The sequence below is a fragment of the Rana temporaria genome, chromosome 11 (genome assembly GCF_905171775.1).
Source record: "Rana temporaria chromosome 11, aRanTem1.1, whole genome shotgun sequence".
Classification (NCBI taxonomy): Eukaryota; Metazoa; Chordata; class Amphibia; order Anura; family Ranidae; genus Rana; species Rana temporaria.
In genome coordinates this window covers 9,647,251-9,667,679 of record NC_053499.1, presented here as the reverse complement: position 1 = coordinate 9,667,679, position 20,429 = coordinate 9,647,251, and the positions used below count along the sequence as shown (strand labels likewise).

The following is a 20,429-nucleotide window of genomic DNA, read 5'->3' as shown; positions in this document are numbered from 1 at the left end:
CACTAAGGGAAAGGAAGATATTTAGGGGGAAAAAAATAAAATAAAATTACCTTCACAACCCTTTAAGTGCCCAGAAAGCAAGTGGTTAATTGAACAGAAAATGAGCCAAAAGACAAATATTTTTTTTTATTCAATAATTATTTTTATTAGTGCCAAAATCTTGTTGCCTTTCAGTTCTCCAGTTTCCTGCACATTACATTCCGCACTGTAAACACAAACCCTCTTCTTCCATCGAGAGCAAAGACAACGCACATAAAGACACCAATAGACAGGATATAGATTTATAATATAGATTTTTTTTCCAATAGATTGATTCTCTTTGGTGGTGGAGGGGGGAGGGGAATTCTCCATGAAGATGCCATAGAATAATTTATTTGTCTTGTAAACATTACTACTTTATTATGTCATGATTTCACTTAAATAAAAATACATTGGACAACACGTATGTGTGTATATATATTATATATATAATCTTGCGTTTAAAGTGCACCTGTCGCCCAGTTACCATAAGCAATCGCCATTGAGCTACACCATAACAGGCACATTTACCGCAATGGTGCATTGCAGCGCCATTCATTGTGAGCGATCCCCCAATGCACAGTATGGTAGCAGCCGTTGCACTATTGAAAGAGGTTATGTGCGTTTTTTGGAACCGTTGCAGTGCGTTGACAGCTCATTCATTCAATGGGCTGCCCCCTAATGCAATGCTTATTATTGTGCAACATAAGAAGCATTCCCATACTGCAATAGGATGAAAAGTGTGACTCTGCCTATTAAATTGGGTTCAAAAAGGGGTCACCCTCCAGCAGAAAAATATGGCGGTTTGTCACGTATTCGGGCATATGGGGACGCTAGAGGCGCAATAATATAATTGCAAGGCGTTGCATAAAGGTTCTAGTTAATAATATGCTGAATCCTCACCGATATAGTTTGGGTCAGCAAAATGGTACACTTGACCATACCGGTGACAGGTCCACTTTAAACCTCATGATCTGGCGCTGCATTAGAGGTCAGTGGATCATAAGAGTATGCCTGGTGTAGTCAGTAATTTTTGTGTAGAGAATATTAGCGCCAAGAATCTAGCGATGGCGTTCCTAGAGCTTCAAACTGGTCTGTTTCAGAACAAAATGGCGCCCCCTGCTGTCATGGCTACAGAGCCCTTTATACTCAAGTTGTTCTGAAGACGCATCCAAAAAAGGACATTTACGTGATGTGGCAATAAGGACTGTGTTTCTTAAACATATGTTAACCCTTAACCGCAGCCATGCACAGCGCAGTTCGTCAACCGGGCTCAGCTGCCGTGACAGCAGCAAGGGATGCCCGTTAGCGATATCACAAATACAGGAAATTACGACACGAGGGATTTGACCTACTCGAAAAAAGTGCAACGTAAAAACACGTGAAGAAGACAACGGACGCGCGCGTGAACATGAAACGGCTTAGAACTGCAGCTCCTTCTGGATGCCCCAGAGTGTGTCTGCGCTCTTTTTAAGACGGTCCTCCTCGTCCTTCTTTAGCGGCATGGTGATGACGTCTGTGATGCCCTGGTTGCTGAGAACGGACGGTACGCTGAGGAAGACTTCATCGTTCACGCCGTACATTCCCTGTGAAAAGAACGGGATTGGGTTCAGGGTGAGGAAGATTTGTGTTTTCACTAGAGGGGCATGCTAAAATTTTACACAAAAAAAAGCACAAAGATAAGTGTGATCAGTATCTACTACGTTGGTGGAAGGAAGGCATGGGCAGCATATCAATGATGACATCACAGTATGTAAAGACCTGGATCACCTTCTGGTGACACTGTGGTTCCCTGGGTTGAAGGTTGTAATTCCAGAGTCCACCAGCTGGCGTCTCACAGCAGACCCCAGTAATCAGTTTCCACCTGATAGTGGCTGCTGGGAGGGTATTTAGGTCCTCCCCTACCAAATGCCTCTTGCTCCAGTGTACTGCTGCTGCCAGATACTGTCAACCCTTATCCTGTTCCTACCTTGTACCTGCTCCCCTCTCTCCTCCCCCCCCCCCCCCCATCTTCTCCCTCCAGCTTTTCCCTGCTTTTCAGTGTTCCCCGCTTGTTAGGTATTAATCAGGTATTCTGTCAGAGTTTTTTGATTCACTTATATTTTATTTTTATGTTTGCTGTGGGCTGCTGGATTTTGTTACGCTTTAAATAAATCTCACTTAAACCATAAAAAGATCTGGTCATCCCCACTGCTACACAGTATTTTTATAACTCACATCCACCAAGTGGCTTGCCACCTGTCATCCAACCACTTCAACGTGTTTTGACCAAAAAGGGCTTAACCATGGAGAGCTTGGTCTCCACAAGCAAGTCCTTTTTTGGGGCAAAATGCATTAGCAAGTGGATGACAGGCAGCAAGCCATTTGGTGGATAGGTTCTCCATAATTAAGCCCTTTTGGACAAAACACATTGGAGAAGGTGGATGACAGGCAGAAAGTAATTTGGTGGATGACAGGCAGCAAGTCATTTGGTGGGTATGATCTCCATGAGCAAGACCTTTTGGGCAAAGCACATTGGAGCGGGTGGATGGCAAGCAGGAAGTCATTTGGTGGGTGTGGTCTCCATGATTAAGCTTTATGGCCAGAAAGCATTGGATCAGGGGGGCGAGGGTGGGGGACGAGAGGCAACAAGTCACTTGGTGGGTATGGTCTGCATGATTAAGCCCTTTTGGGTGAAACATGTTGGGAAGGGTGGCTGACAGGTGGCAATTCACTTGGCGAATACGAGTTACCAGGATAAAACATTTAAACCATGACATCGGTGTTATGCCCCTTTTCTTTATTCCAGTCACATTGTTGCACAGCAAGAGCGTGCTCTGGAGCCCCCGATGTAGACCAAAGTACTAAGGAGGTGTGAGGTCTTTGTAGCAACGTGATGCGGTGTCGGCTTCACTACTACTACGTTGATTCCTTTTTAATGCTTTGCAGTCTTAAGGCTCATACATATGGGTGAATGATGGAATTTTCTACCCAATGCTCACGTTAAAGCTAAACTAAAACAGCTAAATATATTTAGTTACAGTTCATTTTCTTTAGAAAGCCACCACAGACTGAGTAGAAAAGCCTGTCCCCTGCGCCAGCATGCAGCAGCAAAGGACCCTTGCTCTCTGTGTGGAAGCAGTAGTCTGTGTGAAGGTCCGACATGCCCCTTGCCAAGTTAGACCTATAGCTCTGTAGCCAGCAAAGTTCATTCTTCCCCCCCCGCCCATTGGGGAGTTCTTGCTCTTACTTCGTAGCGGGCACATCAGACCTCTGCACAAAGCAGGGTTCCTTCTCTATGCTGGCAGGGGACAGGCTTTTCTACTCTGACTGAAAGTTCAGTTAAGAATTACCAAAATCTAAGAGAACCTTGTGACTGCCCCTCTGTGCTCATGTCTGCTGTTGGATTACCCCCATTTGTACAAAAGGAGCCAAAAACTGGCAAACATTGATTTTGGCGATGCCTTGATGGCCCATTGGTGTCATACAGTGGCTATGACCCTGAAGGAACCTGCAATATAAACACAAAAGTACCTACCTTGATCATTGTGGAAACGGGGTGCACACGCCTGAGATTCTTCAGAATGGTTTCACCTAAATCTGCCACTGAGAGGCCGATGGCCCAGGAAGTGTAACCCTTCAGCTTAATCACCTCGTAGGCACTGCAAACAAAAAGGCAAACAAATGATTTGCCGTCAAAGATACTGGCCCAACTCTGCAATCTGTCATACCTACACTCGAGTCATGGTTGTTAAGGAGCCGGCACACGCTGCAAACTTAACAACCAGCTATTTCCTGGTTGTTAAGGACGCCCGCGGCTGCTGACTCCTTAACCAGCGGTATTTGTTAAACAAGTCGTAGTCTAGCCACGTGTTTAACAAATACCACTGGTTAAGGAGTCAGCAGCCGCGGGCATCCTTAACAACCAGGAAATAGCTGGTTGTTAAGGAGCCGACACACGCTGCGACCTTAACCATGACTCGAGAGTGTAGGTATGACAGATTCCAGAGTTGGGCCAGTATCTTTAATGGGAAATCCGTTCCCTAAAAATAAAATGTGAACAAAGGCAAGTCGTCATCTAGTCACGTGTTTAACAAAATGCCTTTGTTCACATTTTATTTTTAGGGAACGGATTTCCCATCAAAGATACTGGCCCAACTCTGGAATCTGTCATACCTACTCTTATAAAGTGGACCTCATTAAGAATCTTTAGGAATCCCTGCTGACAGCAGAGGAGTCATGGTTGTTAAGGACGCAGCGCGTGCCGACTCTTAACGACCAGAAATTTCCTGGTTGTCAAGGACACCGGTGGGTGCTAGCTCTTTGACAACCAGCAGTATTCCTTAACTAACAAGTGGCTAGACCACGACTTGTTTAACAAATGCTTTTGTTCACATTTTTAGTAAATTGACTTTTATCTAGGTTTATGCAGTATTTACGGAGCGTTTTATATTTCGGAAAAATACGGCATATAGTAAAAATTTAGCTTTTCAATATCGCATGCACTCTTTCATTAAAGAGAGCCCATAGTGTCTATAGTAGGATATGAGGATCAGCAAAGCTCACCCAGTAAGCAGAATGCATCTTAATCTAAAGCAGTGGTTCTCAACCTGTGGGTCAGGACCCCCCTCAGGGGGTCGAATGATGATTTGCCAGGGGTCACCGAATCCTGGGCTGTTCCTGAAGCCCGCACCGCTCTCCCAGTCTTTTTGCGGCCGACCAGTAGGGCTGTCCCTGGAGCCTGCGGCCGCCTACTCAGCCTCTTCGCAGCCGCCCATTTAGTTCATGGCATGGCTGGGGGGTAGAGACTAGAGGTCAGCTGACTGGTGATGAATGTGAAGTGGGAGGGGCTGGAGGAAACCCTATATCCTGATTTCAGCATACGTGTCACTGCTACGAGACACCACAAAGTTGGGGACACAGTGAGTAACACTACCTGTGATTATAGTTGCCACAAAAAGTCCCCACTACAGTTCTCCGATCAGCAGATAACCTTGATCAAGAGCACCCATGTTGGCTGATCAGAACTCCCAGGGCCGATCCTAGGCAGGGTGCACAGGGTGCTTTGCACCCAGGCGCCTGCAGAGGTGGGGGTGGCAGAGTTCTCCCCTCCTTGTTTGTGTCCATCCAGAACTAGTGTTCTGAGCATAGGTCTCTGACCATCTCCTGTACTATACTATGTCTGCAGTCTCTGACCATCTCCTGTACTATGTCTGCAGTCTCTGACCATCTCCTGTACTATGTCTGCAGTCTCTGACCATCTCCTGTACTATGTCTGCAGTCTCTGACCATCTCCTGTACTATGTCTGAAGTATGTCTGGGGGCTCTTTCTAACAGACTCTCTAAAAGAAGCCCTCTAAGTGTCCATCAGAGGCCCCCCTCCAGGTCCCAATAAAGTACTCTGCTTCTCTTCCTGTATTGTGTTTATTGTTAAGAGATCATGTAAGGACCCCAGGGTAATGAAGACTTCGTGGGGGAGCATCTCTGTGGTTGAGTCATTGCCATAGAAACATTTGTAAATGGGAGGAGTTCGTAAAATTACCCTGCCCATGTGGGGTCACCAGAAATATTTCTGCACCCAGGCGCCTGTGACCCTAGGATCGGCCCCGAGAACTCCCCCCCCCCCCCCCCCCCTTCCCCAACATTGCCACTCATCCCAACTTCCCACTAGCACTGTACAAGTGGTAAGGGGCACACATTACTTGCCTTGTTTGCCAACAACCCACTATACGAAAATTTTACTGTTAGGGGTCCCCACAACTTGGGAAATTTTATCAAGGGGTCTCGGCACTAGTAAGGTTAAGAACCACTGATCTAAAGGAATAAAAGCACTACTAGTTTCTCTTAAGCACTGTATGTTATATAGCATGTCCTCTACCTTGTGGTACATCAGTACTGTGTTTTCAGCGATACAACAACCAGTGGGAGGAACCACTACACCCAGCAGTGAAGTTGAGGGTGCAGGATGTGGCGCCCTTCCGATCTTCCATGTACAATGGCTACACCTACCTCTCCACCACTTGTTTATGGACTTCCTTCCAGTTCTCCTTGTCGGAATCAGAGCCCATGTCTGGGTTGAGAGTCTTCAGGGACACGCCGGCCACGTTCACGCCACTCCATACGGGTACTGTGGAAAAACAGAGATCACCAGTGTTATTATCAAGAAAGAATACTGTATATATGTAAACTGTCCTATATGCCAAAGGATTTGTAATTCTGTCTGGCCACTTGTGACTTCATACGCCCCTGCCAGACAACACAGCACTGGCTGGCAGTGAAATAGACTTGGTTTTTCTTTGCTGTAGTTAACATCTTGCCACCCAGGTAACATATCGCGCCCACACGTCGAACATATGCGTCCCGTCCTTGGGTGGCTGATGTTTCTGTACCGATCGCATTCTCGCTGCGAGCTCTCAGTTGTCAAGGACAACTCTTGGTCCCCCACCAACGATCGATAACCGGAGGTCACATGAGTGGTCACATGATGGACAATCCTTTACCTTGTTATATAGAATATCCAAAGCTATAGTCAGAGGAGTCCCCTTTGCCACCCATGACACAACTGATTATCACCTTATGATTACTGTGCAAACTCCATTAATTCAAAGGCACAGCTCTGCAAACAGTCATAATACCAAAATAATATTGCATGAGAAAAAGCCTTGGATTGCAGCCAGTGGAGTATGGACCTCGGATCTACAGTAACTGATCCCGGCCATGTAGGTTAATATATAACCGTCACTTGTCTCTGCTAGAAAAAAAAAAAAAAAAAAAAAAAAAATCAGTCTACAGGGAATAGATTAAAGTATCTCAGTGGTCTACAAACTGTGGTCCAAGGGCCCAATACGGCCCTTTACCTGCTTTTATTGGTCCTTGGTTCACTATTCAGTGGGGCAAAATTCCAGTCACCAACAGTGGGGCATGATTCCAGTCACCGACACCAACAGTGGGGCATGATTCCAGTCACCGACACCAACAGTGGGGCATGATTCCAGTCACCGACACCAACAGTGGGGCATGATTCCAGTCACCGACACCAACAGTGGGGCATGATTCCAGTCACCGACACCAACAGCAGAGCCATATTCCTCCCATTGACACGGATAATGGGCCACTAGAACTTCTGATAGCAACAATGGGGTACTATTCCTCCCACTAATATTAATGATGGGACATGTTTTAGTCCCATTATCCATGAGACATTTTCTGCTCCCACTGGTCACAGTCTGGCCTCTCAAAGGCTGAAGGACAGAGAACAAGCTCTTTGTTGTTTGGAAAGTTTGGAGACCCCTGGTATACCTAAAGCCAAAACTTGTTTTCTGGATGGGTAGGGAAGGGACAAAACAATGGTCAGCCAAAAAAATGGGAAAACGTATTGACTCGAGTATAAGCCTAGGGTGTCCATCTGCATGCCTCACTGTGCCCATGCCTAGACTTACGTTTAACATGGGAGTATATAGAAGGGGTGCCTGGGTTTGGAGGGGAAAAATAAAAGTGCTCCCGGCCGTAGGTTCCCCAGACAGAAAAAACTTTGCACACATGTAGAGTAGAACTGGGGTTATATGTGTGCCAAGTTTTGGATCCGGTAAACCTACGGCCGGCACCGGGTCCCCAAAGTTACCAGAGAAATTACCATTTAACATGGGAGTCTATGGAAGGGGTGCCCGACTTTGAAAAATCGGTGCTCCCCGGCCAAAAAAAAAAAAACTGCACACTTGTAGAGAAAGAGTAGGGCTACATGTGTGCCAAGTTGGTACCGGGTCCCGAAAGTCTGAGAGATTAGGTGCAAAAAATTGACAGGAGTAAAAGCCGAGGGGGGCATTTTCAGCACAAAAAAAATGTGCTGAAAAACTCGGCTTATACTCGAGTATACAGTAAGTTCACCCAAACTAAAAATATTCACACATGAAAATACACTCTAAGCACCTATATTTACAATCAGTTTGACTCAACAGGGTGTTGCAGTAAAAACCAGAAATCCAACTTAAACTCTGATTGGCTGTGATAGGCATCAGAACGTAATCATTGCTCTTTAAATGGACGTATTCAATACTCTGAACGTGTTCCATCAAAGCCAGATTTGTGATTCAGCTGGTTTAAAAAGAGTCTGACATTCAGCGCAGCAACTGTTTTACAGTAATGTGACCTTTCCCGGCCCCTTAGGGTGAAGGCCGCAGCGTCTGACCTACTTGTGTTACACTGGCGACCTTTTCCGAGGAGGATAAATTTAGAAGGGATCTTGGGTTACTTAAGGTTCTGCCTAAAAATATTCTCCACCAGACTTACCGCTGGAGTCTCCGTGTTCACCGATGACCCAGCCGTGACAGCTCAGTGAACTGATCCCCAACTTCTCTGCCATGAGGTAGCGGAAACGGGCTGAGTCCAGGTTGCAGCCGCTGCCGATGACCCGGTTTTTGGGGAAGCCGCTGATCTTCCAGGCCACGTAGGTCAAAATATCCACTGGAATGAAAGAAGGAGAATAGTATATTATATTCGATTCATTATATTGTGAAGTAACACTAATAGTATGAGGTTCCTGGAGGAAATAAATACCATTTGCAGACATATTTGTATCTCAGATAAGGGATTTCTTAAAGCTTTGCGTTCTCACCTTAATGCATCAAGGTGAAAAAAAATCCAATGCTTACAATCCCCCCCAGCCCCCACCGTTTACTTACCTCAGCATTCGAAAGTCCAGCATCGTGAATGCGCTGGCTTCTCGGCCGGGCTTCTCGGCTCATTCATTGGATGATTGATAGCAGCGCAGTCATTGGCTCCCGCTGCTGTCAAATACGCAGCACGCCGGGGGGGCGGGCAGACTATTACCGGAGCGTGCCCGCATGCTAACTCCCTTGGGAGAACGCTTCCCAGAACGGGGGTTAGCTCTTGGAGGGAGGAGCCGAGACAGCGGCTGAGGGACTTCAGCGGCTGAGGGACTTCAGCGGCTGAGGGACTTCAGCGGCTGAGGGACTTCAGCGGCTGAGGGACTTCAGCGGCTGAGGGACTTCAGCGGCTGAGGGACTTCAGCGGCTGAGGGACTTCAGCGGCTGAGGGACTTCAGCGGCTGAGGGACTTCAGCGGCTGAGGGACTTCAGCGGCTGAGGGACTTCAGCGGCTGAGGGACTTCAGCGGCTGAGGGACTTCAGCGGCTGAGGGACTTCAGCGGCTGAGGGACTTCAGCGGCTGAGGGACTTCAGCGGCTGAGGGACTTCAGCGGCTGAGGGACTTCAGCGGCTGAGGGACTTCAGCGGCTGAGGGACTTCAGCGGCTGAGGGACTTCAGCGGCTGAGGGACTTCAGCGGCTGAGGGACTTCAGCCCCCTAGCTGGTTGCTAGGACACTGGTGGCCTGGGTCACACAGCGTCACTGGTTGCTAGGACACTTGCAGCCCCGGGGCCTACAGGATCGATGCTTGTTAGGATGCAGGTCACTGGGACGCACAGGCTGCCGCTTGCACTATATCAACCGATGACAACGTGCAGCCTGGGGGCTAAAGATACACAGGACTGAACATGCACTGAGGACAGAGTGTCTAGTATGCAAACTCCAGTCTCAGTCCTGCCACCCACTCTTAATGCTGACTAAGGCAACCACCCCAATTTGCCTCATGTACGACACGACATGTGTGGTCGCCTGGACAGGAAGCAATTAGAAGCTCTCCAACAGCACACAGACAGCAATCAACGCCTTTCTGAAGTAGAGGCAGCTATAACCCTTCACCTGAAACCCAAATACTGTTTGTAGCCATTTCAGGTTAGTAGTGGCACAGGCAATGCAGGCGACTCACCAGGGTTGGAGACGACGAGCAGTATGGCGTTTGGACTGTATTTCACAATATTGGGAATGATAAATTTGAAGATGTTGACGTTGCGTTGGACCAGGTTCAGGCGGCTCTCTCCTTCCTGTTGACGAGCGCCGGCTGTGATCACCACCAGCTTGGAGTGGGCTGTAACGCTGTAATCTGGAACATAGATGGCATATTCAACAAATTTTGTAGAAGACACCTTTACAGTCACGTTTTACATAACTACAGGTATACAAAGCCACATAAGTGAGCCAACACATTATCGTACCTTTATTGCAAAATATTTTACACCAAAAAATCCATTATTGGTAGAAATGTTTTTATTTTTTTCTGCGCAAGATGAATATTTCTCTTTCATATGGAAGCTGTAAAGATCAGCTTCAAATCTTCACCACCTGTTTACGGTCCTTCAGGTTTTAGGGGGGCAGAACTGAGGCCAGTGGGAATTTTAAAAAAAAAATTCTATCCCATCTTTGATATCAGGTGAAGAAATAGTAACCCCATTGTTGGTGTCAGGGACAGGAATAATGCCCCATTGTAGGTGTCAGTGGGCAGAAAAGTGTCTTGCGTCAGTGGGATGAATAGTGCCCCAAGAGCTGGTTAAAGGAAAGCCAAGGGGTGCAGTTTGGAGACCACTGCTAAAAGGAGCTTAGGGAAAAGATGCAAAAACCCTGCTCAGGCCCTCCCACCCATTCAGCACTATCTGGTACGTACAGGAGAGATCCAGCTTTTCAGCAGAATTTACTATTGAAAAAGGACATTTCTTTTCTTCATAAAAAGGCATTTAACATGTCAATTTGCTTTGAAAAATGCTCATCACTTTGGGATGCTCTGCATCAGTGCTTGTCCAGGGCTTAGACCTAGCAATCAGGGCAATTCATGGAAGCAGATTGTGGCCCCTGGGGGTAGAAAATATCCCGGGCTCAGCATCACAATGGCCTAAGGCTTGGTGCTCATTAGGAGGAGTAGTGCCCCATCATTGGCGTTCGTGGGAGGAATAATACCCCATCTTTGGTGACAGTGGAAGAAACAGTGCCCCAGTGTTGGTGGCAGTGGAAAGAATAGTGCCCCATCAATAATAGTGGGAGGAAGAATGCCTCATCAATAATGTTAGTGGCAGGATTTATGCTCCACTGTTGGAGTCAGTGGGAGGAGTGGCACCTAATATCATTGGGAGGAATAGTGCCCCAAGGACCAGATAAAGGCTAGCGAAGGGCCACATCCGGCCCTTGGTCCAAAGTTTGGAGACCACTATTCTAGGTAATCTCAGGAATGAAAAAAAAATCTTCATAAATTGACTTTTACAAAATAAAGGTCATATGGAGCTATAATCTAATAAATACCATATGGAGCTATAATCTAATAAACAGTAAATTCAGTATACCCATGTGATCTTTAGCAAAATTTAACTCCAAAAGATTCTGGATAGTTTCATGATACAGAAAATATTCCAGGCCCTGTTCTGTGAACTAACGCTGATGTAAGTAGTGGCAACACGGCGTCTCTAAGGAACTGGAGGTTTATTAAAAATACAGACCTTTGCCGGAGACAATCTTTGGGGTCTTCAGGAAGAGACTGCCGTGCTGCAGATCCATCATTTCACCCTTCAGTTTGTCTTCCATCACATCAACCAGAGCAAGTTCATCGGCCATCTCCTGCAAAGAGGATAAACCACGTGGATTGCGTTCAATAAAATATTACATTTGAAAAAAAAAAAAAAAATTATCGATGTACTTCCAGATTTAAAGCGACCCTGAAAAATAAAAATAAAAAGGAGATTCTATACCCGCCTTTCTGGTACCCCGTTTCTTCAACCTTCATTGCTTGGTGCTCCCTGGCCACTGCAGGTATTTCACATTTCTGGGTTTGTCAAATACCTGTTCCCCCTGCCAGACAATGGTTCCTCCCGCCAGCCCATAGTGATGTATGAGCTGGCAACAGAAAAAATAAAAAAAAAATAAAAGTGTGGCAGGGGAGCCAGTACTAGATGAAGACCAAGCTAGAGTAGTCAGGAAGCAAAAAAGCAAAGCCAGAAATGTAAACAAAAGCTGGCATCTTGTATAAAATAGATGGCAAGGTCATTTTAATTGGGTTAAAAATGATCATGGTCGAGTCATTAAGTCCACTTATGAAATATGTCAAACTCACCTTCTGCAGGACGCTGATGGCACAAGCCATGCCCACTGCGCCCACGCCAACGATGGTGACCTTGCTGTGGGAGGAGGGAGGGTCGCTCACCAGATTGTGAATTAGCTTTTCCTTTGTGCTGGCCATCTTGCTGTCTATGGGATAAAACACAGTGGAATCTCAGTACTGGGGTAAAGGGCACAGGAGCGTTGCACATTAACCCACATTCGCTGTAATACATAAAACCTGGACTTGGCTGCAAAAAGTACGCAAAAAACAAATAACCCTGGGAGGTGTCTTGTGACCCTCATCACCTAAGCGCCATATACTGCACAGCAGAATTATTAGATCTATAAATAAAAATACCCCTTTTCATGCCCAAAAAAACGACTGTGCCAACCTCCCTAGGCTGTCTGGGACAGGCTCTGACCTCCAGGTCACACTGACAGCTGCACCCCCTGTATTACACTTTAGATGGGTTAATTCTTTGCTCAGGCCCGCATGTACTCATGCACAAGCAACCCACTTCTGTCATTCAGCGCAGGTTCCCTAATAAGGAATCTGACTGTGTTGCTAGGGGCAACCCCATTCCTATCAAATGCTTTTATAGACCATGCCTAAACAAAGGCAGATCTTTCACAGTGATGAATAAAAAGGACCGAGACCGAAAAGCCTACAATTGGCTGCTGTAGGCAACATAAACAGTCCTTCTTGCGATAGGTAGAGAGGGAATAATAAAGCCTTCCTCTGCAACTATCAGCATTCCGCACAAACATTAATGGCAGCATTTAGGAAGCCAGGCCACAGGATTTCCTGTACATACAAGATCTCTTGTGACTGTTCTAATAAGAAAATGGACGTATTCCAAGTAGCAAGGAGGAAGAAAAGGTCGCCAAGCAACGCTCCTTGTGTTAATTCTAGAACAGGCTTTTATCAGGCGCTAGGCCCAAACTGATATACACGCCTATAGCTGGGCGCTTTACATTCTGACACTTTAACATGCTGTCAGTTTGTGGTCTTGGTAACCATAAGGATATAAATTTAAATCCTGATATACCACAAGCTGGAATCGTATTTTCTAGAAAAGTAAAGGTCGTCAAGCAACAAACCCTGTATTTACATTAGAGCAGGCTTTTGCATGTTGTTGGCCCCAATAGAGACATACACCTATAGCTGGGCACTTTGAATACATGCTGACCCTATACGTCAGCGCCATCACTGAGCGGTGAAAAAAAAAAAAAAAAAAAGGGAATACTTTCTAGAATTTCCTCTTTCGGTCACTGTGATTAGCGCTGATAGTAATTCCCTCACCCCTCAGTGATGGTGCTTCCATATAGAGTCAGAATATAAGGAAAGTGCCCAGCTATAGGTGTGCATCCCCATTGGGGCCTAGCGACAAACAAAAGCCTGCTCTAGAGTAAATACAGGATTTGTTGCTTGGCGACCTTTATTTTTCCTGGAAAATACAAATCCAGCTTGTGGTATTTCAGTATTTAAAATAGTAATCCTTATGGTTACCAAGGCAACAAATCAACAGCATGTTAAATTAGAATTATAACGGATTATAAACAAAAAAAAGGAACATTGCATTATTCAAGCACAGTTGCTGTGGTAACCATGATTTGGCAGTTAGCCTGCATTCACACCTGAGCAGAACATAACCACAATATACAAGGCCATTCACAACATCGTCCCCATCTAGATCACCAACCTCATCTGCAGATACCGCCCAAATCGTCCCCTCTGCTTCACCCAGAACCTCCTGCTCTCTAGCTCCCCTGTTACCTCCTCCCATGCTCGCCTTCAGGACTTCTCCAGAGCCTCTCCCATCCTCTGGAACTCCCTGCCCCAGTATGTCCTATCATCCCCCAACCTCTCCACCTTTAGGAGATCCCTGAAAACTCATTTATTCAGAGAAGCCTATCCCACACCCGCCTAACTGTCCCCCCCCCCCATCAAATCATTCTCTGCAGTCATTACATTTTGTACCACCTCCCCCTCCCTTTAGAATGTATGGGCCCTTCTGTATTGAATTGTACTGTACTTATGCTGTCCCCCCTATACATTGTAAATCGCTGCGTAAAACTGTTGGCCCTATATAAATAGTGTACAATAAATAATAATAACATCATAAGCAGTGTATGCCTGGTGATTTTAGACCCCTTTCACACTGAGGGCGTATTGCAGGCGCTATAGCATTAAAAACAGCGTCTGCAATCCGCCCTCAAACAGCTGCTCCATTGTTTCCAGCATGAAAGCCAGAGGGCCAGCCTCATCTTTGGAGCGGTGTGTTTACCACTCCTCCACCGCTGCTACCCATTGAAATCAATGGGACAGCGCGGCTATACCGCCCGCAATGCGCTGCTGAACCCTTTCTCCGCCGCTAACGGGGGTTAAAAGTGCCCCGCTATTGGCCGAAATGAGCTGCAAATTCATCCATAGCGTCGGCGGTAAAAATAGCGCTATGGGCGGTTCAGTGTGAAAGGGGCCTTAAAGTGTCCCCCCCATGTATTTTGTTTTTTTGCTGCCACTTTTGCACACTTCAGGCGTTTGTTTTCTGAGCAATGGGAAGAGATCAGTTCTATAAAAGGAGAGGAATTCTTTAGGTTTAAAACTGCTCAATGAATGAAAGGGGCATGCCAGGGACAGTCAGTTTAGGAAGAATAGGGTTAGATGATGCTGGATGTCCTACAACCAGAAAATGAGGTGGGCTGTATCTGACTTGCTGTAGCCTCTAATGCACATTGTGAGAAGCTCACAGCATGCAGTGAAATCAGAGCAAACAGTTTCAGTCCAGGAGAGGAGCCGGTACAACTGTGCAAGACTGAAGAGAAGGCTGGAGATCAGATTTAACTCTTCAGTTCAGCATTACACATTGCGGCTCCATGGAGATATTGCAGTCGGTAGCCAGGCTGACGCCAGAAATAGAACGGACAGCCCCTGGAAACGACGCAGAATCTTCAGAAGGATTTTTTCTATGTACAATGGAAAGATCTCTCAATTTTGATCAGAGGCACAATAGGAAGTGAAGACTCGTACACAGGCACGATTTTCTCGGCAAGAAAGCTGCTGGGAGAGCTTTTTGCCGAGAAAACCGTGCATGTGTATGGTTTCTCGTCGGGAAAACTGCCGGGAATCCCGAGAAAAATAGAGAACCTGCTCTCCATCTTCCTTGTCAGGATTCTCGGCAGTGTATACGCATCCCTGTCCCACGTAAGCCCGCGAATGCTTGAAAAGACTTTGACGCATGCGTGGTAGCATACAAGGGCAGTGTAGGGTGTAGCAAGATGGCGGCATCGAATGTGACAAGCGCATGCCCGTCGTAGTCGATGACGTCACTGCGTTCTTGCCATTCAAAAGAACTACGTTCTTTTTAATGGTCCGTGTGTACACTCGGCGAGCAAGCAAAGCTTGCCAGAAACTCTTTAGGAAAACCGACTTTTTTTCCCTGACCGCGTGTACAGAGCTTGAGAGGAAAATCTCTCCAAAATGAGGGGAAGGTCCCATCTTAAAGAGGTTGTATACCCAAATTTGACACTTACCTACAGGTAAACACACACACACACACACACACACACACACACACACACACACAGGAAGGGGTGGGGAGGAATGGACAGTGTTAGTGCGTTTTTTTTTTTTACAATTCATTTTTTTATTATTTATTGCAATTCCTTTATTTTTTTATCAGCCCTGTTGGGGGGCTTTGGTGAGATATCAGGGGTCTTAACAGACCTCTGACATCTCCCCTCTGAGACAGAGAAAGGGACTAAGGACACTGATTCCCCAGTCCCTTTCTTAGCAACCTCAGCTGCACTGAAAATGAATGGAGAAGACAGCGGCTTCTTTTCATTCATAAACTGAAACATTGTAAACACAGTTTACGATGTTTGATCACTGACTCTGTACATTCGTATTTACTGGCTCCTACCGCCGCTCTCCATCCTGACTGATCGAGGGGGTGGAGGAGGAGAACAGAGGGGACATGGCGGCAGCAAGGAGGGGGGACACGGCGGCAGCAAGGAAAAAAAAGACGGCAGCATGGAGGGACACGGCGGGGGGCTGGTGGAGGACAGTCAGCGGTGATCAGTGCTTGTAACTCCCCCACAGCACTGATCACCCTGACTGTCCAAGTTTCGGATGAAGCATCGGAGCATTTGCCTGAGTACAAGTACTCGGGCAAATGCTCGGTACCGATACTAGTATCGGTACAATCCTAATTACGATGGAGGAGTGTGGGGTGTAGCAAGATGGTGGCGACGGAACGTCACTTCCGTAACCGATTCTGATGGGTCGCCATATCTGATGGAACACCGGACCTTGCCAGGAAGAAAACTCCCGCGCATTTACGGGAGTGATGTCATCGCGGATTTGGACACTCACAGCTAGGGTTGCCAACTCATCCCTTTAAAACAGAACACATATTAATTACACAGGTTCTGTGGCTGATTAAGGAGGTAATTAAACTCACTTGGTGCCTTATCTGCATTAAATTAGCCTCAGAACCTGTATAATTAATATGTGTTCTGTTTTAAAGGGATGAGTTGGCAACCCTACTCACAGCGCCGGAGCCGCGAACCCGGAAGACACGCAGAGGGCAAGATGTCAGCTCCCTTGGCGTGGATCAGACTCCGATACGGGGGCTTTGTTCTGGAGGCAAGTATTTTATAATGAGCTAGTATGCACGGCACCGCTACATGATTAGGGGAGCCCAGGGGGTGTGTCCATGACAGCCTGGAGACTGATTGAGGCAGCAACCAAGGTCAGAGAAGGATGCAGAGGACGTTAATGGAGCATAGAGAAGGCAAGCAGTGCATTCTAAAACTTCTCATTTACACACAGTAAAAAAAAAAAAAAAAATACAAAAATAATTGAATTTGGCATTGGGTTTAACACACAGCAATCATTGCCTGAACGTTTAGCGATGATCTGTTTTTTATTATCAATACATCCCAACTAGATGCTTAAATTCTGCAATAAATATGCAGTAATTGTACATTACACCCGCCATACGCAGAGATATAGTAAAGTGCTATCCAATAGAATCATAGAAACCAATTCAATAATTGTGTCATGGAGACGGCTCATCTAATTAGCAGACGGAACGGTTGAGTAGAGCTAAGTGATGAGCAATGAGGCGATGGTCACGCTGGAGGACAGATGAAGGTTCCTATTCAAGGACACAGTGATGCGGAAGTGGTACATCCCTGAAAATGGAACATTCCACCCCAGGGATCTGCAATTCCTGAATACGACAGATGATCAAGCAAGTGAAGAAAATGACCCTGGACAAAACCATTGTCAATAATATATAAGGGTAATAAGAATAGGAATAATTAAGAATAAGAATTAAGCTTAAGAATAATTAAGAAGAATAAAAATAAGAATAAAAAAATAAAAAAATAATAAATAAAAAAATAAAAAAAGAAGAAAAAGAAAAAAAAAAGAATAAAAATAAAAAAAGAATAAAAAAATAATAAAAATAAGAATAAAGAAGAATAAAAAAAAGATCAAAAATAAGAAAAAGAATACAAAAAAAGAACAATTAAAAAAAATTGTAAAACGCATATCACAATATTTTTTTTAATTGTTATTCTTTTTTTGTATTCTTTTTATTCTTATTTTTGATTATTCTTATTCTTTTATTTATTCTTATTTATTCTTATTGAATATTCTTAATTATTCCTATTCTTATCCTTTATTAAAAAAATTAATAAAATACTTTTTTTATTCCTACTTTGATTATTATTTTTTTACATTATTTATCTTTGATTATTCTTTGTATTCTTTTTATTCTTTTTTATTTCGTTATTCCCAATTTATATTTGATTCCATGCCAATAACCCAGCTGGATACAAATCATAAAGCTTTTTCTCTTCTCCCAAGCTGAGGCAAGCAATTGCTCCACATCCTATCCTGCCAATGACCCCCAGGGCCACGCAGAGGTCAAACGCTGCAACCTTTCCGTATTGCAGACGTGCAGCGTATCAAATTCTTACAGGAACTAAAAAATGAAATAATTTATGTTGCCCCCTTTTTTTTTACCAAAAAAAAGAAAAAATCTGCCAACATCAGAAACCGTGTCTCTTGCTAGAAAGGAATCGGCCATAGTGAATTCTACGTTGGGTTTTAATCAGCTTAGGAAAGCTTAGGCCTCTACTTGCTTAATGGCGCTATGATGTAATCAGAGGTATAAACTGATGATGCACAGGGAACGGAAGAACCAATAGGAGCCCAGAAAATAAATTAAAAGCGTCAGTCCGCCTCAAAGTGATAATTTAATTATGGACGGAGGCAGGTGGGCTCAGTCGGGCCCCTGTTTTTTTGTATAGGCCTTGGATACTCCCAACAGTGAGATCACAACAGATGTACAGACCTGGGAGCTCAGCACAGGGATGGCAGGAGCCTCTCAAAAGGGCACAGAAGGTGTACAGACCCGGGAACTCGGCACAGGGATGATGGAAACCCCTCATAATGGGCACAGAAGGTGTACCAACCCTTGAACTCAGCACAGGGATGGGGGGCACAGACGGTGTACAGACCCGGGAACCCAGTACAGGGATGGATGGTGGGAACCCTTCATAATGGGCACAGCAGGTGTACAGACCCGGGGACTCAGCACAGGGATGGTGGGAACCCCTCATAACAGGCATAGGACCCAGGAACTCAGCGCAGAGATCTCACGAATACAAAATACCAGAGACTGACAGAAAAATTAACCATTGGGGGGGGGGGGTCCTTAAAGCGCTCACAGCCCAATGCATTAATTTGCTTGGCATGCCTTTTAGACTTGTTGCATTTTTTTAAATGCAGGTTGGCACATCCAAAATGCACCATGCGTATCGCTTCACAGCGCATTGCAACACAGGGCAACATTTTCTCTTGCCCATTCCTCCAATGCAGTCACATTCTTGGCAGGGCATGTTGAGCAAACCAATCTGTAGCCATTTTGGAACGACAACGCTTAGCATGTTCACGGGTCGATGGGTCATGCTGGGATTTGTAGTTCCATAACTGAGAACTTGAAGCTGTTCCACCCCTTCTGAGATATATTTCCCAGCCAGATGTCTCCCCACCCTGCAGAGACAAAAACCCCCACAGGCTGACTCACTCCCCCCCCCTGCCATCAGTACCCAGCTACAGCAGGAGGGCCAGTGCCAATCACAGCACCAACCCACCAGCACCCACTTGTTTTTTTATATCAAAGAACCTCCAATAAAACCCAGGCTATAAATAAATCCAGGCGCACAGCGGACAGAAAATCTTCATCGTTACGTGCCCTAGGCGTGGAGAAGGCACTTCCAAGGGACTGGAGCAATTTACAGCACTGGAGCGCGGCTAAGAAATGCGTGTCACCCTGCCCTACGTCTGCTGATAATCCATGACCTGGGGGTCATCGGTGCAAGGCGTTACAGATTTCATTAGAAATGGTTCAGTCCTAAAAATAAATTTCTGTGCTAAGAATATATTTATTGGTGTGGAGTCAATGTATGCAATGCAACAATGTAGCAATAACATGCATCCTTTGCAAAAAAAAAGAAAAAGGACGTATGTTTTTATTTTAGATTTTTAAAAGGATGCATATTATTGCTACATCATTGCATCATATACATTGACACCACACAAATATATATATATATAAAATTTATTTATTTTTTTTATATATTTTTTTTGTTTATTTTTTTGGAAATAACTGCATGGTATTGCTACATTTTTGCTTTTGTAATATGCAATTATGCTACTTGGTTTAAAAAAATAAATATAAAATATTATAATATATATATATATATATATATATCTCATGTTTAAAAAAAAAAAAGTAGCAGAAATGCATATTGCAAAAAGGGTATGTGTATAATTAAGCAGACTCCTGTATATTTAAATACATATATATAAAAAAAAAAATTAAATACATAGTATCAATATCTGATAAGGCTCTGCCAGGAATACAGCCCCCCTATCTGACTATCTATCCGCCATGATCATCTGGGACTGGGACTGGGACTGGGACTGGGACTGGGACCCCCCCCCCCCAACACCCTCACCTAGGTTTGATCCGGGTCCTCTCTGCTCGTCGATGCTCCGATCCGCAGAGATCCCCGGCTGGAAGGAGACAGATATAGTGTCAGCTGTCTCTACGTCACCGCCCTCATTTGCATAGAGCGGAGGACGTGCCTGTGATCAGGTCCTGCGGCGGGCGGAGGGATATCAGTGGAAGGATGTAGTGATGAGACCAGAGAGAAGAGGAGGCTGAGTTCTGGGGTGCAGCAGGGAAATTAATATATAATGGGGGTGCAGGCAGCACAGTGTTATATATAGGGGTGATGAGTCTGGGGGTGCAGGGAGAACAGTGTTATATATGAGGGGTGATGAGTCTGGGGGTGCAGGGAGCACAGTGTTATATATGAGGAGTGATGAGTCTGGGGGTGCAGGGAGCACAGTGTTATATATGGGGGGTGATGAGTCTGGGGGTGCAGGGAGCACAGTGTTATATATGAGGG

At 45.4% G+C, this 20,429-nt stretch overlaps 1 protein-coding gene across 1 annotated transcript; it reads right to left on the bottom strand.

Annotated features, from left to right (window-relative positions):
* Positions 1 to 119: 119 nt before the first annotated feature.
* On the bottom strand, positions 120 to 20,081 carry LOC120917016 (L-lactate dehydrogenase A chain). The gene is made up of 8 exons (XM_040327996.1): positions 19,974 to 20,081; positions 11,950 to 12,083; positions 11,339 to 11,456; positions 9,784 to 9,957; positions 8,284 to 8,457; positions 6,007 to 6,124; positions 3,536 to 3,659; positions 120 to 1,604 (listed from the first exon to the last, which is right to left on the bottom strand). Exons 2-8 carry the CDS (start codon positions 12,073 to 12,075, stop codon positions 1,440 to 1,442), a joined length of 999 nt encoding a protein of 332 aa, XP_040183930.1. The 5' UTR covers positions 12,076 to 12,083; positions 19,974 to 20,081; the 3' UTR covers positions 120 to 1,439.
* Positions 20,082 to 20,429: the final 348 nt, after the last annotated feature.

Excerpts from the sequence above, each read along its gene's own strand:
- LOC120917016 (XM_040327996.1), bottom strand. The coding sequence starts at position 12,075 with ATGGCCAGCACAAAGGAAAAGCTAATTCACAATCTGGTGAGCGACCCT. Across the intron at positions 9,958-11,338 it reads AAAGATTGTCTCCGGCAAAG|ATTACAGCGTTACAGCCCAC; the intron begins GTCTGTATTTTT and ends TCTATGTTCCAG. Across the intron at positions 8,458-9,783 it reads GCTCGTCGTCTCCAACCCTG|TGGATATTTTGACCTACGTG; the intron begins GTGAGTCGCCTG and ends CTTTCATTCCAG.